Below are 15,468 nucleotides of genomic sequence, written 5' to 3'. Positions count from 1 at the left end.
GCAATGTCAGACAGCAGCTCCCCAATAGATTACCACTGAAAGTTAAACCCACAGAGATAGGCTTCACTCTGGCCTTCGTCAAAACTTTCCACAAAGATATCAACCCTGTCATCATCCAGATTAGTACATTTTATATTGGCTACTGATGTCTGGCAAACATTAGTTTTGTCTCATCACAGTATGTAAACCATATTAATTAAACAGTCAAGCTAACATCATTAAATATTCCTCAACGACAGCACTCAGCAACTCCTACAAAGAGTCCTCTGGTGCTGCTGTGACTGTGCTCAACCCACTGGAGGTATGCTGCCTGTATGTTGGAGTGGTTGTATAGACGAGGTAGTGAAAGCTACCACTGTTCAGACATGGAAGCTGGAGTGATTTAGGGCGTTTTCACCCCTGAAAGTTTGAACCAAGGTTGTTTTGTTTTTGCTACATCATCTGCCTTTGATCTGGTTGGTTTTGATGCATCAATGTGAGAGCACCAAAGGACTTTTTATGACATATGGACCTCCCTACACTTGACATTGAGTGGTTTAGAAACAGCAGTGTGTATGGCGTAGTCATGTCACCAAATCTCTACTCAAATTTTTACAGTTAAGTGGCTATCTAGGCAAGGCAAGGCAAGGCATCTTTATTTATATAGCGCATTTCATACCAAGGCAACTCAATGTGCTTTACATAATGGCAAAACATTAAAAAAAGAAGCATAAGACAGAATAAAAACAAACAAAACACTAAAAACAGAGTTAAAAGCAAGAGCAAATAAAAGTAAAAGAAAAAGAAAATAGATAAAGTTTTAAGTTAGTCTAGGAAAGGAAAATTATTATAGCAAAGTAGCGATCTAGGAAAATTATTATAGTAGTGATCTAGGAAAATGAAACAAGTTTGCATTGTGGCAACGATAATTATACTTTATGCCATTGCTACCATAAGCATCAATACCATGCCCAATTTGCAAGCCTAGTCCAGATTCTGATAAACATCCTCGTCATGCGGAGGCTTTATCGTCGGCTAACCACCGTAACTTCCTGTTAAAGGTGCGAAAGTCCGGACCAAGACTACCTCTGGTCTTTGGTTGGACCAAATTCACATCTGTATCATCTTTGTTTTGGATCAAACAGAAAAGTCTGAAAGTCCAGAGCAAACAAGGTCGGTGTGAAACCTTCTGAAACAGCAGCAAGATATTTGTAGAATATTTACATGCTAACACCGTTACCCCTAGCTCTGACATTGTCTCCCTTTTCTACAAGCAGCAGACACACCTACAGTGTAGTATTATTAGTGATATATTGACAGTGTAGATGTAGTATACTGGTTTGTATCTGCAGCACATGCAAACATACACACTGGAGTTGCACACTTTGCTCTTTGAACCCATGCAGAGTGTGACCTGACGGCAAGATGTAAACTGACACACAAACTGTGGGAGACAGGAAGTCATGGAGTTTTTACACACACACTTGTGCATTTGTTAGACATCAGTAAATTAGATTGCGTACATCCAAGTTTAATCCATAATATAACATTTCGAAGTGGAGGAATTGGTGGCGCACAATGCCCTCTACATGTCTCTGCGTTTTTCGCATTATAACTGGAGGTAAACTTGCTGTGACAGAGACTTACAGTGGGTACTAGTTTCATTTGGACGTTTCCCTCACGGAAAGCGTGATTCACGCGTTGCGTGAAATTGTAGGTCACACTGTAGCCACTAGGTGGAAGCATCGTACTGAGATGCAGCTCAAAAGATTTGGGGGTAATTCCACGTTTGACCACAACGTAGCTGCAATGGAGAGTGGCGCTGTTCATATGCCATAGGTACTTAATTTGCAGCTGTGGTCGAGAGAGCTAGAGAGTGGATGGAGAGAGGGACCGCTACGCCGGTCAATCAGATCAATGTTGTTTTTTTTATTGTTTCACAGTGGTTACAGTAGCCTACGTTCAACAGGATCAGTGGTTCTCAGCCTTTTGGGGGTCCCCTGCATATTTTTGATCTCTCCTGTAGCCTGGCTGGGTGGCTCCAAGTTTGAGTAGTTTGAGTTCTGCAAGTTCTGGTGAATGTAACAATCCACTCACAGCCCACAAGCGCTACGTCCATGCCAGCAGCCTGGACCCGATGCTGCTGGACTCACGAGCGGAGCAATAATGCACATCTGTCAGCAGCTGCTCTTGAAGGGACAGATTAGATGCTGATTTTGTTAACTGACTTTGTTGCATCCAAACATTTAGCATATCTGTCGGGTGCTGTCTCTTATCCGGTACAAAGTGGGAGATGACAGAACTACTTTAATCGAGGGAAAGCTACATTGTTGCGAGTTGACTCCGGCCGGCGTGTGCACATGCACTAAGCCTGTGAATATTCTCGTTTGTCCCGGACTCCCGGTCATAGTTATCTCAAGGAAATTTAAATCGAATGCAACTGGACTTGGTTATTTGTCTAGGTTTCACCTCTCATCCAAGAGGCTGAAGCATCTTGGATTACAAGTAACAGTTGCATTCGATTTAAATTTCCTTGAGATAAGTGCACACTGTTTCTGCTGTCAATTCGGTCATAGTTCATTTGTAACGTGTTTTCTTCATTCTTCATTAGGCTAATGTTAACACTAGAACCACCCAGATGGTCTCACACAGGCGTTTGTGTTTTTCTTACGTAATTTGTTTACATTAAAACTACAGGTCTCTCAGTCCGTGACTTTTCCATGTGTGATGGTTTCTGAAGCTACAACTTACACAAATGAAACATTCGATTTCTGGGCATTTATACCTCGGGCCGACAATAGCTTATTTTTTTCTTCAATTATTGTTTTCATCTACAGTTATATTTATCATAATATGCCCAATTCGGGAGGGAGAGGGGGGGTGCCGCGGTCACGTTACATAATGTAACAGTTTCCAGAAAAATACAAAACAGGATATTTATTCATGTTACCCTCTGTTTAGGTAGATAAAGGTCTCAGTCACATTTGAATAAAAATAATGCAATTAGGCTAAATATCATAGGATCTTTTTTTTTTTAAAGATAGGCCTATTTTATTTTTAGTTCCATAATTCAGAGATGATTTTCACTTAACGAAATGAAACGAAACAATGAAGCCTACAGTTTTGTCCTCCGGCTTATGAAAAGTGTGAGGAGAGGTAGCTATTGTAAGAACCGGTTTTTCTAAGCTGACTGAACAGCTGTGTGAAGTTCTGTGGGGGGCAGGGCTGTAGCCTACTTGAGTGAAGTATCCACAAGCACACCTATTGATCAGAGATAAATGAAGGTGCTAATGTGTCGCTGATGTGTCTATGGTCCTACATACCGCTGCATATAAACCACACTGTAGCGATTTTCACCTATAGCCTCACTTTCAATAAAACACACACTAGCATTCTATAGCCTAATTGCAATCAGTGAAATATATGAAATCAATATAAAACACAATTTAAATATGAGAGTTGCTGTTGCTCTAGTTTAATAGCGCTGCAGCTGCATTTGCCGTGCGCCCCTGTCTGTATGTGAACCTGTGTCTGTCTATGTGCAGGCAGAGATCAGAGATGGTGTTTTTTTTTAATAACCATGCACCATCTCTCATCTCCGCCAGTCAGCCTCTCAACCTGCCGCCTCTCTCGCGTGCGGTGCCCGCACGTAAACACACGTGCCGTGGACACATTTATTTATTTATTTATTTTTTCTGTGGGAAACACTGATCAAGCTGTGCGTACGCACAACTCTCCGCAATATTCCATTGATACATCACACCGGACCCAAGAATGGTGCGGACATGAACACACCTCATATTCCACCCCCAGAATGCCTCACAACCATATATGGTCAGCACGTGCATAATTAAGTAGCCATGTGCGCTCTGTGGAGCGACAACAAAGTGACAACAAAGACAACGGGCGGAATGATGCTTCGGCGGACCTGCCCTCGCTTTGAGGTTGGTTGTGAGAAAAATGCCTGCTGTCCAGACAACTGTGTTTTTTTAAAGCACCCCTGCATTACACAAACACACACATACGGTATATAGCCGCACATATAGGCTATATCAGTGATCGCCTCTGGGCTGGTTGCTCCTGCCCGGTCTGTACACTCCTCTCATCCTCACTTCAGCACCTGTCCTGGGCTGCACAGTGTCGGCTCGGCTCGCTCCTCGTTTTAAATGACTTTTAAAAGTAGCGTAAACAGCCTACTGTTCTCTGATTACTCATACGCGTATTTAGTTAGGCTATACGTTGCATTATTATTAGTTATAGGCCTACTTCATTCAATCAAAAAAAAAAAGGACGGTGGAGCGAGCCAACACAGCTGCTGAAGTGGGGAGAGGAGTGGAGAGACTGGGCGTCCGCAGGGTTTTTGCAACTTGCGGATCAGTAAGGGCGGAGGACCGACATGACGGGGGGTCTCAGTCTCCTGATACCTGTGCAGGCGGGCCAGGACCGCGGAGGTCAGCGAGACAGAGAACAAGTCCGCCCCGGCTGTAGGCTAGTAATGCCTTGAGGAACGCACGTATCATTCCACCGCCGCATGCCGCCACACAGTGAAGCCTCTTTCCCCAGAAGGAGGTCCAGGCTGAACACAATTAATAAACGCAGGTCCCAAATAAACGCAGGTCCCTAATAAACGCCTGTTGATTTGAGCGATTTAAGCAATTAAACGCCCGGGCCTTTATTTGGTGTTTTACGGTAGGCTATTGCCCGTTCATTCATGAGAAATCATCCAGCTACACTCTCAGTCAAACAAGGTGGGGAATGAACACTACTGTAGCCTACAGTAGTTGGCTCATTTTAAAAACACACCGGCAGCATCACCCACTGAGTTAATTAACTGCTGTGTAGAAAACCACGCTGTGGTCCGTAATCGCGGTGCAGATGGGTGTGTTTGGAGCTGACAAGAGGATCGATAAAAGAGAGTGAGACGTATAGCTGCCGTCGTTACATTTTTCTCATGGAAAAACTATACTGTATTATTATTATATTGCATTCCCCATTCGTGTTCACTGCTCCGTGCTGCTGTCTTATAGAGGCGATCTGCTGCTCACAGATGCCACCTGGCGGTTGTTTGGGCACATTGCAGCTTCTGGTGAAAACACAATTACTCCTCCACAAAAAATCCGCGTGAGCCTCCCGTGACTCACGCGTGAATCTCGCGTGAAACCGTCCAAATGAAACTAGTACCCACTGTAATTGAATTGAATGGGAGTGAAGTGAATTGCACGAGGAGAGGCTGGTTTCAAGAATGACGCCAAGAGGAATGTGATCCAATGCATCTCTGAGGCTGTGAGTCACAGCCAGCCATACAGCCGGCAGCAGAAGACAGTCACTTAGTTTGATGTTAACTTGTTTCTCCTCTGGCGGCGGCTGTCACCTCTTGGTATGCCTCTGTAGCGGGAGCTCAGATCAGTGGGGTATCTGAGGGCCTGTCGCTCTGTTCTCCATCACAGCCGCCGCCGCAGCTCGCTCTAGGACAAACGTAGCAAAGCTGTACAGCCAACTGAATGCGGGGAGATTTATGTTGCTGCAGTGCTGGTTGCTGATAGTGTTTCATGGTGGCTTGCTCTTGTATGCCTTCTATTTTAGCGGTTTTTCTGTGTTTTTTCTTAGCAGCTCTCCAAAAAAAAAGCTCCAGGAAAGTTCCACAATATCTTCTTAGTTTGTTTGTGTTGGCTTGTTTTGCCAACATTTGATTTTCAGCAAGTTTTTCAGCTAGTTTAAATGTTAAATGTTTTTCCAAAGGAGGTCAGTCATTAAAGAATGGACTTTCAGTTATGCAGGTTCACATGTGGGCTTTTTTCCCAGAATGAATTGAGTTTTAGCCCAATTTGATCGCGATATTGTGATGGAACCATTCAAGCTTGAATCGTAATAGATGATGATGAATTGAAAAGCTTTGGATTTTGATTGCTAAATGAATCAAACAAGCCTCGTGGAGCAGGTGTTTTGGGCTTTCGAAAATTGTGATGAGCAATTTATAAACCAAATATCAAGCTAATCCAGAAAGGAATTGAATTGAAGATCATTGTTAGTTGCAATATTGAAATAACTGTTCAGCCGTCCAGGCTTGTGTTACATCTTCTGTATGTTATTGCTCAACTGGCGGAAAGGGATTTAATTTTTTTGTTCATCATGTTAACATTTCAAATTATTTAAGTATCAATAGTAATCCAAACATCAAATATTAACTCTATGTATGACTTGAATTATGTGTTTACTTAACTATCAATAGTAATCCAAACATCAAATATTAACTATGTGTTAATATAGCACAATATTTGAGTTAGTCAATGTAACCAAGTAGATATATCCATATCCATCCAATATATGTTTTCAACAGTTTATTAAGTATAGAATATTTTCTCCATATCATGCACTCCTACTTATCCACTGTCAAGAAGGGCATAGAGGACACATGTGGGCGACTGACCACTAACCACCAGTGACTTGAATCAGATGGCACTGTGGCTTTTCTTAGCCACATCTCTCGCAGCCATTTTATTAACAAGAGCTGTGCCTCGCTGCTGGGTCAGTGAATCAGATGGCTAAAATGCTGTATTCCTAATAGCGATATTGCCAGCACAAGCCGCATATCATTGCAAGTTGATTGGTGCGGCTGGCCGTCAGGGACAAGCGGCGTCTCTCTGTATTAGCGCGACTTCCTGTTTTAGGCGGAGCCACGGGCGGGCCAGCTCACACATGGCTGTCCCGAGGCCGCGGCGCTGGGGCTCAGATGATCAGCTGAAGGCCCTGATGGTTGAGTCAGAGGTGATCCTGACTGGCCTTGAGTGATGACTGTCGGAGCTCAGACTCCTGGTGCTTTGTTAATGAGCTGAGACAAACACACGCACTGACAAACAACAGGGAAGAAGCTGAAGTTTTTACACGATGAGACCGGGGAGGAATATGCGTCGCATTAATAAAAAAAAATTAAAAAAAAGTCTTTAATCTAGTCCGTATTCATTGATCCGAGGAGGTAAACTAAATCTGAGTGTGTTTTCTCTTTGCAGGAAGCTGTACGTTTGACGAGGGCTTCTCCCAGTGTGATTACCAGCAGGATCCCTACGATGACTTTGACTGGACACACATCAACACCCAGGACGTGCCCTACGTCTCCCCAGACCTGCCACAAGGTAACGGCTGATTTCCTCTCTGCTTCCACTGTCACCCACCCACCCACCAAACCACCCACCAAACCATCTCTTCTTTAGGAATTTACTCACATGAGTAAGCGATATAACCTCCTAGTTGCATTTATTTTACAGCTATAGTTAGTAGTTATCTTTCAAAATAAGACAAAAACATATTGTTAGGTTATCAAATAATTTTAGATTAAACCAGCATAATCCAAAAAAAAATAAAGAAATGAAAGATCACAGAAATGCACATACAAATTCATACAAGTTGATGGCTCTGTATTAACGGTCTATGTGTAATCATATAACATATCAGTTTCAAGGGCCAAGTTTTCTGCAGAACAAGTACTTTTTTTTTTATAATAAACCGTACATGTTGTTGGAGATTTTCCACTACTTTAACATCAGCGGTGCTTTGAAAAGACTTTTGAGTGTTGTTCCACTGATGTATTGGCACCAGCAAATACATCTCCATCCACATCTTTCACTTTGCACCTCTTTTTCCAAGCTCTCCTCTCCATCTCCTCTCCTCTCCTCTCCTCTCCTCTCCTCTCCTCTCCTCTCCTCTCCTCTCCTCTCCTCTCCTCTTTAATCAGTTGTTTTTTTCCCTCCATGATGATGATGAAGGGGAAATTAAATCTTTCTGCCTCAGGGCTGAGGGTCTAATTAACAGAATATGAGGTCATTAATCAATGGCAGGGAACAGGGAAGGTTGCCTACTTTACAATGTTAAAAGCAAAATGTTATAACAATAACCAGCTATGCAATGTTGAGATAGGAACTGACTTTACCAAATTAAATCCACAAAGTAAAAATGTCTCATGTCTGAGCAGTGGCGTTAACTAAGAGGAGGCCATGTGGAAAATATAAAGAGACACAAACACTTTGGAGTTCGTTCATTTCTTTTATGTCCAGTTTCCCTTTTTTGTCCTTTTCTGTCAACTCCTCTCTCGTCCTTTCATCTCCTCCTTTCTTCCACTTTCTGCTTCCTCCTTTCCTCTCCTCCTGTCTCCCCTTGCCTCGTCATCTTTGTTTCTCTCATCTTCTTTACTTTCCTCTTAACGCCTCACTGCTCCTTTCCTTTCCTTTCCTTTCCTTTCCTTTCCTTTCCTTTCCTTTCCTTTCCTTTCCTTTCCTTTCCTTTCCTTTCCTTTCCTCTCCTCTCCTCTCCTCTCCTCTCCTCTCCTCTCATCTCCTTTCCTTTCCTTTCCTTCCCTTTCCTTTCCTTTCCTTTCCTTTTCCTTTCCTTTCCTTTCCTTTCCTTTCCTTTCCTCCCCTCTCCTCTCCTCACATTTCCTTCCCTTCCCTTTCCTCTCCTTTCCTTTCCTTTCCTTTCCCTTCTTTCCCTCTCCTCTCCTCTCCTCTCCTTTCCTCTGCTCTCCTCTCGTCTCCTCTCTTCTCCTCTCCTCTCCTCTCCTCTCCTCTCTTCTCTTCTCTTTTCCCTGTCCTCTCCTATCTTTCTGTTGTGAAAGATTATGACTTTGTTACCATGACAATGTAATGCTGTTATTTATCTCTCATGCTTATCATCATGACAACCCGGCGTCACTGACATTTAGAGAAAGGTTCGGTTCAACACCAGCTCTTTGCGATTTTCACACAATCAAACACACACACACACACACACACACACACACACACACACACACACACACACACACACACACACACACACACACACACACTTACACTTACACTTCCTCCCAAAACTGTGTGTGTTGCCGTCTCACGCATGTGGTCTTGCATATATTTAAGCAATGACACCAGAGCCGGGTGCCTTTGCCCAGTGGTACGAAGCCAAACTGTAGCATTTAGTGTTATTAATACCAAGAGGTGTCACTATGCAGCGAGGGCAGAGTTGGCAGTTTGAAGAGGTTAAATACCTTGCCCAAGAGCACAGAGGTATAATGGCTGGCATTAGCATAGCATTAACACCTGTAGAGGCTGCTGGAACGAGCAGGGCCACGAGCAGGTTAATGGTTTGGGGAAGTTGGTTGCTGAAGGGTGAGGGGGGGTTAAGGGGGGGTTGGTTCAGAGCCCTCGCCTAAAGGACCTGACATTTGATGTGTTAATAATGCCAGCAGGGTGCAGGACAGTGGTGCAGGGGGTGGAAGACGAGGTAGCCGGAGGGGGATTACAGATACATCACTTGGCGAGGTTTTTGTATTTGGACGGAGTTGGAGGAATCGGGTGAAGGGGAGGGGTGGGGGGGCGAGTTGGTAGCTGAAATGCTTTGCCCAAGGACACATGGGTAATATCTATTATTAGAGTGGTTGTTTTCTCAGGAAATCCTAGCCACCAGTAATTTGGAGGTACTTTGGTCTGGCTACCCCCCCTCCCTCCTTCTTTTTTCTCCCTCAGGGCATGGCAGGATTTAGAGCAATGGCACTAAACCTTTTTGGCTTTTGACCCCTGTAAACAAAGGAATACCTACTCCCTTTGTGTGTGTGTTGGGGGGGGGGGGGGGGGGGTTGTAAGGAGTGTCTGGCCCCTGAAAGACCTTAAGGGGGCTGAGTTGATTTAGCTAATCACTAGTTCAATAGGTCACATATACATCGTCGAAGATATCGGCACAAGTGAAGGAGCCAATCACTTTAGAGTCGTCGGACGGGTCAGCTAACAGTTGTTCTTTTGTTCCTTATAACCCACATTGATTCGACCCAGTTGCTCATCACCATTTGTGCTTAAGGCAACGTCTAGTGTGCACTGCAGGGACCGGTTTGGCAGTTTTTCTTTTTCTTTTTGTAATAGAGATAAAAACTGGTCTATGTAATCTCTCTGAGGGTTGATGCTGGCGCCGCTCACCGTGGCCGGGTCTGGATGATGCTACGCTGGCATTGTACGCGGTGCCAGTTGAACATTCATGGGCTGGGGCTCTGTGGCTCTGTGGGCTAAAGCAGCGGATACTCTTGACTCATAATGTTGTCAGCCAGTTACCACTCTAAACCTATTTGGCATGCCATTCTCTCCATGCCTCCCCCCCTTTTTTTTCCTCTTGTTTTCCACTGTGTACCGTCTAATAAAGCATTAGAAGTGCAGCAGAGCCGGTCCCCCCAGTCCACTGGATGTTTTAATAATGATCGAATAATGATGGATCAGCAACAGCAACAGCAACACAAACACAGTGACCTAAAAATGATCATTAAAAAATCTCTGCCAGACGTGAGCATTAAGCTTCACAACACTGATATTGGATTACATTATATTTTAAATGTCTCCACCCTGTGTTTTATTAATTATAGATTTAGCCGATGAGCAGTGTAATAGAAAAAGTAAAATAGTTTGTAGAGCACCACAACTGGAACAGTAACAGCAATGAGTAGATAAAAGAAGAAAAAAAACATTTCAATTAACCCATTTAGGCCTAAAACGCCTGGAAAAAATGCCTGTAAAACCTATGGACGATTTTAAAATAACCCCCTAAAACCTGAAGTTTTTCTGGAAATTCAACATAAGTGTCAACGCCTACTAAATAATTGATTTCTCAGGCTCTGTAGCAGATAGAAATGAAATTCAAAAAGTATTTGAGAGCTTATACCTGTGGCTTTCATGAGAAGTTGAGTTTATTTGTCCAAACCTTCAATAAAGTTTTTAAAAAAATCAACAAACTCAGCAAATTGAGAAAAAAAGGCTTTTTCGCCTTTATTGAACAGGAGAGTTGACAGGAAATGGCAGTGAGAACCATAGCCTCAACACATGGGGCTAAACACTGCCCCAAGCAGCACTATTTTCAATCAAAAATGTAAAAATAAATAAAGTGTCAGTACAAGAATAAGTGCCTGGGATTGGTCAGTGAGGTAGTTCAGGAACCAGCACATTTTCCAGAGCTTGTCATCTCTGTTCACATCTGCTGCCTGGTTGTTCTGGAGGTGTAGATACCTGAAAAAATATAGACACAGGTAAGCTACCTTGTATGAAAGCATAATATAAAACATAATATTCATATAAAACATAATATTTATATATTCATATAACACATAATATTCATAATTCTCATGTGTTGTGACTATGTGACATGTAGGCTACTGTCTATATTGTAAATTACATTGGACTGTAAGCTACTGTTTACAGTTGAATAAAAATCCTATGCATAATAGAGGCCTACCATCTATATTGAAATTACATTGGACTGTAAGCTAACGTTACTGTTTATACTAGTACTGTATGTGATGATGACTGAATAAAAATCCTATGCATAATACGAATACATGCCCATTAGCAAGATGTAAACATGATACAACATAGGAAGAAATAGACATACGGTAGCTCTCATTAGCCTACTGTAATAATAATAAACAATAATAAATACCTCCATCGGTGATCGGTGTTGCATCTGCAGGTGACTTTCGCCCCTGGGGTGCGGTTGAATCGCCTTCGAGGAGTAGTTACGTTAGGGTGGTAATTATTCGTCCTACTCGGTTTCAAAACCTACAAAATCATCGTCCTCATCTTCGTCGTCTAAAAACATATTCTTCGTCCATAAATACCAGTCAATTGGTTCCAAGGGTTCAAAGTCCGGATCAGCAATAAAACTGAGTGAATAGTTTTCATCAAGATCGCTTTTTTCACTCACTTCGGAGCTCCCTCCGTCTTCCGCCATGATTTCAAAGTTTTTTTTTTTTTTTTTTTAAAGTCCCATGTGGCATTGCGACGCTCCTACGTGTATTCTGATGCATTTCATTGGCCAAGAGACCGGAAATAGGCGGAAAAAACTACAAAGACTACAAAATGACGTATCCGCTTTCCCGGTTTGAAAGGTAGAATGACGCAACAGCGCCCCCGGTTTTAATGGTAGAAATGCGGTAATGCTGTCCCGGTCTAAATGGGTTAAACATTTGAATATTTTTTCAAGCAAAAAAAACAAAAAAACACCAGCGGGGAGCCATGTTTCTGCAGTTTGCACATTGATGTTTACTCCTGTTAGGTATTCTACTGCTAATTTATTTGGCACGGTGCTGAAGCTGTAACCTCCCATTAGCAGGCTGTTATTGTTTAGCTGAAGACGACTGTCCCCCCCGTCTACCACACTGCTGCTTCTGTTGTTGTTACGTGACATATCTGGGTCTTAAGGCTGTCACAGGGGGTATTTTTAGCCTCGTGGTTATATTGTGTCGTCATTCTATTAGCGGCCATTTTAGACTTTTGGTCGCTTCAAAAGACAACAGCCATTTTAGAAACTGGCAGACTTCAGGTGTCAGATGTTCTTGGCATCGCAAAGTCTGTTTTCTTTAGCACGCCACGCCATGCATCCTCTATCACTGTCAGTCTTTCAATACTCCTATTTTCCAATCGCTATTTATGTCTCAGATTAGCTGTCTTCTACACTGAGATTGTAGCCTAGGAGATAAATATTATTCACTATTTTTTTTACCTATACCTAATTGATTTGTTGGTATAATTTCGCAGCATGCAGTTTTTCCGATTAGCCGAAGTGCTAAAGGTGATATTTTTCCATGTTGTTATACGTTGTTGTGACATATCTGGGGCTCTGAGTGTTAGAAGAGTATTTTTAGCTGGCACACCATCTTGGCAGCCATCTTAAAGACACTTTTCTAGTGTCACCATCTTCGCATCGGTGCCAAAAAAATGAAGAAACAGGAGTGACATCCATCTTGTGTTCATTTTGGATGGATTTAAATTACAGTGTCTGAGAGAGAGAGACAGAGAGGGAGGATCGTTTTTTGGCCTCGTCTTGTTTGGCTTTGCTCCTGTTTGGACCTAAGTCATTTCTGATGTCTTTCAGAACCAGGAAGTAGGATTATTATAATACTTCAATGGCAGGCAATGGCTGTGTGTTTGTGTTTGTGTTTGTTTGTCTATGTGTGTGCGTGTGTGTGTTAAGGTGGGGGGACGGGTGGAGAGGAGAGGTGCCAAACCAATAACTAGGATACAGTGTCTGGTATAGTGAAAGGCTGGTCTGTGTGTGTGTGTGTGTGCGTATATGTGTGTGTGGCTGTATGTCTGTATGCACCAGTTGAAAGCCTGTTATGTTTGGCTCTATTCTGCAGAGAAAAGTCTTTTCTCACAGTAGATTAGCTAAACAATAACTGATAATCACCATTGTCCTCCAGCCCATTGTATAGTGTATATTGTGTATGGTATAATTTGTAAATAGAATTAACCAGCCAGGATGAAGTGCTGTGTTTGTGCTTCTGGAGCACGGGTATTGTGTTGTATTATATTCAGTTGTATAGATTTTTTTTTTCTCATTTGATTCACTTTGATTCAGTTTAATTATATATGATCCCATCTTATTCCCTTCTGCTCTGTTTTGTTTGATTAAGTCCTTTTGTATTTGATAATGATTTATTATCTTCTGTTGTATTTTTTATTCTATCTAAAGCTGCAACTAACAGCAACATGAATGATTAATCCATCAGTTATAATTTCAGTGATTCAGCTAATTGTGAAGCCCATAGATAATAAAAAAAATACTGACAAAGGCTCCTCTGAGTTTCATGTAATCTATATGTTTGCATGTTTTGTCAGAACAACAATCTAAAATTGACTAATCAGTTTATCAATCTATTGGTTCAACCCTTGTTCCACTCACTTCTACAAACTCAGTCGCACATAATCATGGCTACCTCCTCCTCTCAGTTTATGATGAGCTAATGTGAGATTAAACATCAGGCAGGAAAATATCACATTTCATCATATTTCATTGGAACAACATCTGGTTGAGGTCTGAGCTGATTACGGGAACATCTGGATGGGCCGACTGACTGTCCTGTCGGCACAGCCAGATTATGTATTATGTTGAGCTCCATTTCCTGCACTCAACTCACTGTAGGTATATAAGGTACAGTATACTCGCTGTCCCAACCGTATGAGTAAAAAAAACAAAAAAAAAAAACGAAATGGATATTATATTTGAATTCAGCAGAGACAGGAATAACATAATGCAAAGAAAATAAGTAAAGCATAACAACATTGGCCCCAAGGATAGCTGTGAAAAATGCAACTAATCATGTCACACTGCTGGAAACCTGCAGGTAATGATATATTGCATGGTGTGGAAAATACGAATGTGAATTTGAATGCGGTGAAAGGGACCATGTGCAAACTGCAGGGACTGACTGGTATCCATACGCCCCGTGCCATTTTGGCAGCGAGCTGAGTTGACGGCTTTACATGGATTCAATCGGGCTTCACTAATTTTGATTTTGTTGATGGGTATCTCCGCTTTCACATTCACACGTTGGCTCGAACCATTATCACCTGGAAACTGCACAATTTCCAGGGGAGAGGGAAGAAAGAAGAGGTAAAAGAAAAAAAGGAGAGGAGGAAAAAACAAAATTGGGTGGCTTTTATGAAGACTATAAAAAGAAGTTCTTCTCTTCTCTTCTCTTCTCTTCTCTTCTCTTCTCTTCTCTTCTCTTCTCTTCTCTTCTCTTCTCTTCTCTTCTCTTCTCTTCTCTTCTCTTCTCTTCTCTTCTCTTCTCTTCTCTTCTCTTCCCTTCCCTTCCCTTCTCCCATCCCCCATGTTTATTTGTGGTTGGCAAGCTAAGAAACAGCCTAACAATCACAAAGGAGAAACAAATGACAAAGTCATAGGAACATGGGTTTGTTTTATGTGTCTGTGGGGGGACTGATGCTTGTATGGTAAGCCCAAAAGGAATGAGAGAGAAACAGACCGGAGTAAAAAAAAAAAAAAAGAACATGCAAACATAAAAGGAATGAATAAAGGCTTTGTTTCCATGACAAGAAATTCACTGCTTAGTAGAGAGTTTGTTGGAGAGGAAACACCAAAGCAGGTGGGAAGGGGCAGCTGAGAGCAGGGATTCCTGTTTATTTTGGGTCCTGCACTAAATCATAGTTGGTTATAGGTTCGATTCCTATTCCTAAAGGTGGTTGGAGCCAAAGCCACAATGTTTTCTCTGGAGAATATCCTGGTTTCCCAGTTCGGTGAATGTAATTGGTCCTGGCACATACTGGAAACAACACGCATGGACTTGCATGTAATACTTGATGGAGCCAACTGTCAGAGAGATACAGTGAGAGAAAAGTGTCGACTTAGATTCGAGGATGTTTATTTGTCACATGCACTACAGGATCTACAGTGAAATAGAGTGAAGTGACAGGCACCACAAGGTTGTGCAAAAAGACACCAAAACCATCTGCAGAAACAGAGCATGCAGTCAACAGGATATGTTGTTTCCCACCACAAAAGACAAAACAGACGACGAGGGTTTAAAGTCTCAATAAACTAGTGAATTCACAAACCTGACAAGTAGTCTTAACCACTTAAGAGGAGGAGTTAATAATAAATATGAGCTGCAGTATATTGAACTGTTAGTAGTTTCAGAACTGTACAACATACAGTATTGCCTTTTTTATACTTTTATTCCCACAC

General features: G+C 42.2%; 1 protein-coding gene across 1 annotated transcript in view; it reads left to right on the top strand.

Moving 5' to 3' along the window:
- ptprk (protein tyrosine phosphatase receptor type K) overlaps positions 1 to 15,468 on the top strand; it is a 122,362-nt gene that overhangs the window by 43,126 nt on the left and 63,768 nt on the right. The window contains exon 3 of the mRNA XM_084000341.1: positions 6,987 to 7,109. Coding sequence (XP_083856467.1) covers positions 6,987 to 7,109 — 123 coding nt within the window. The remainder of the gene's footprint in view (positions 1 to 6,986; positions 7,110 to 15,468) is intronic.

Source organism: Trachurus trachurus (assembly GCF_905171665.1).
Source record: "Trachurus trachurus genome assembly, chromosome: 24".
NCBI lineage: Eukaryota > Metazoa > Chordata > Actinopteri > Carangiformes > Carangidae > Trachurus > Trachurus trachurus.
Note: the sequence above shows the minus strand (reverse complement) of the source record. Positions and strands in the feature narration are given on the sequence as shown.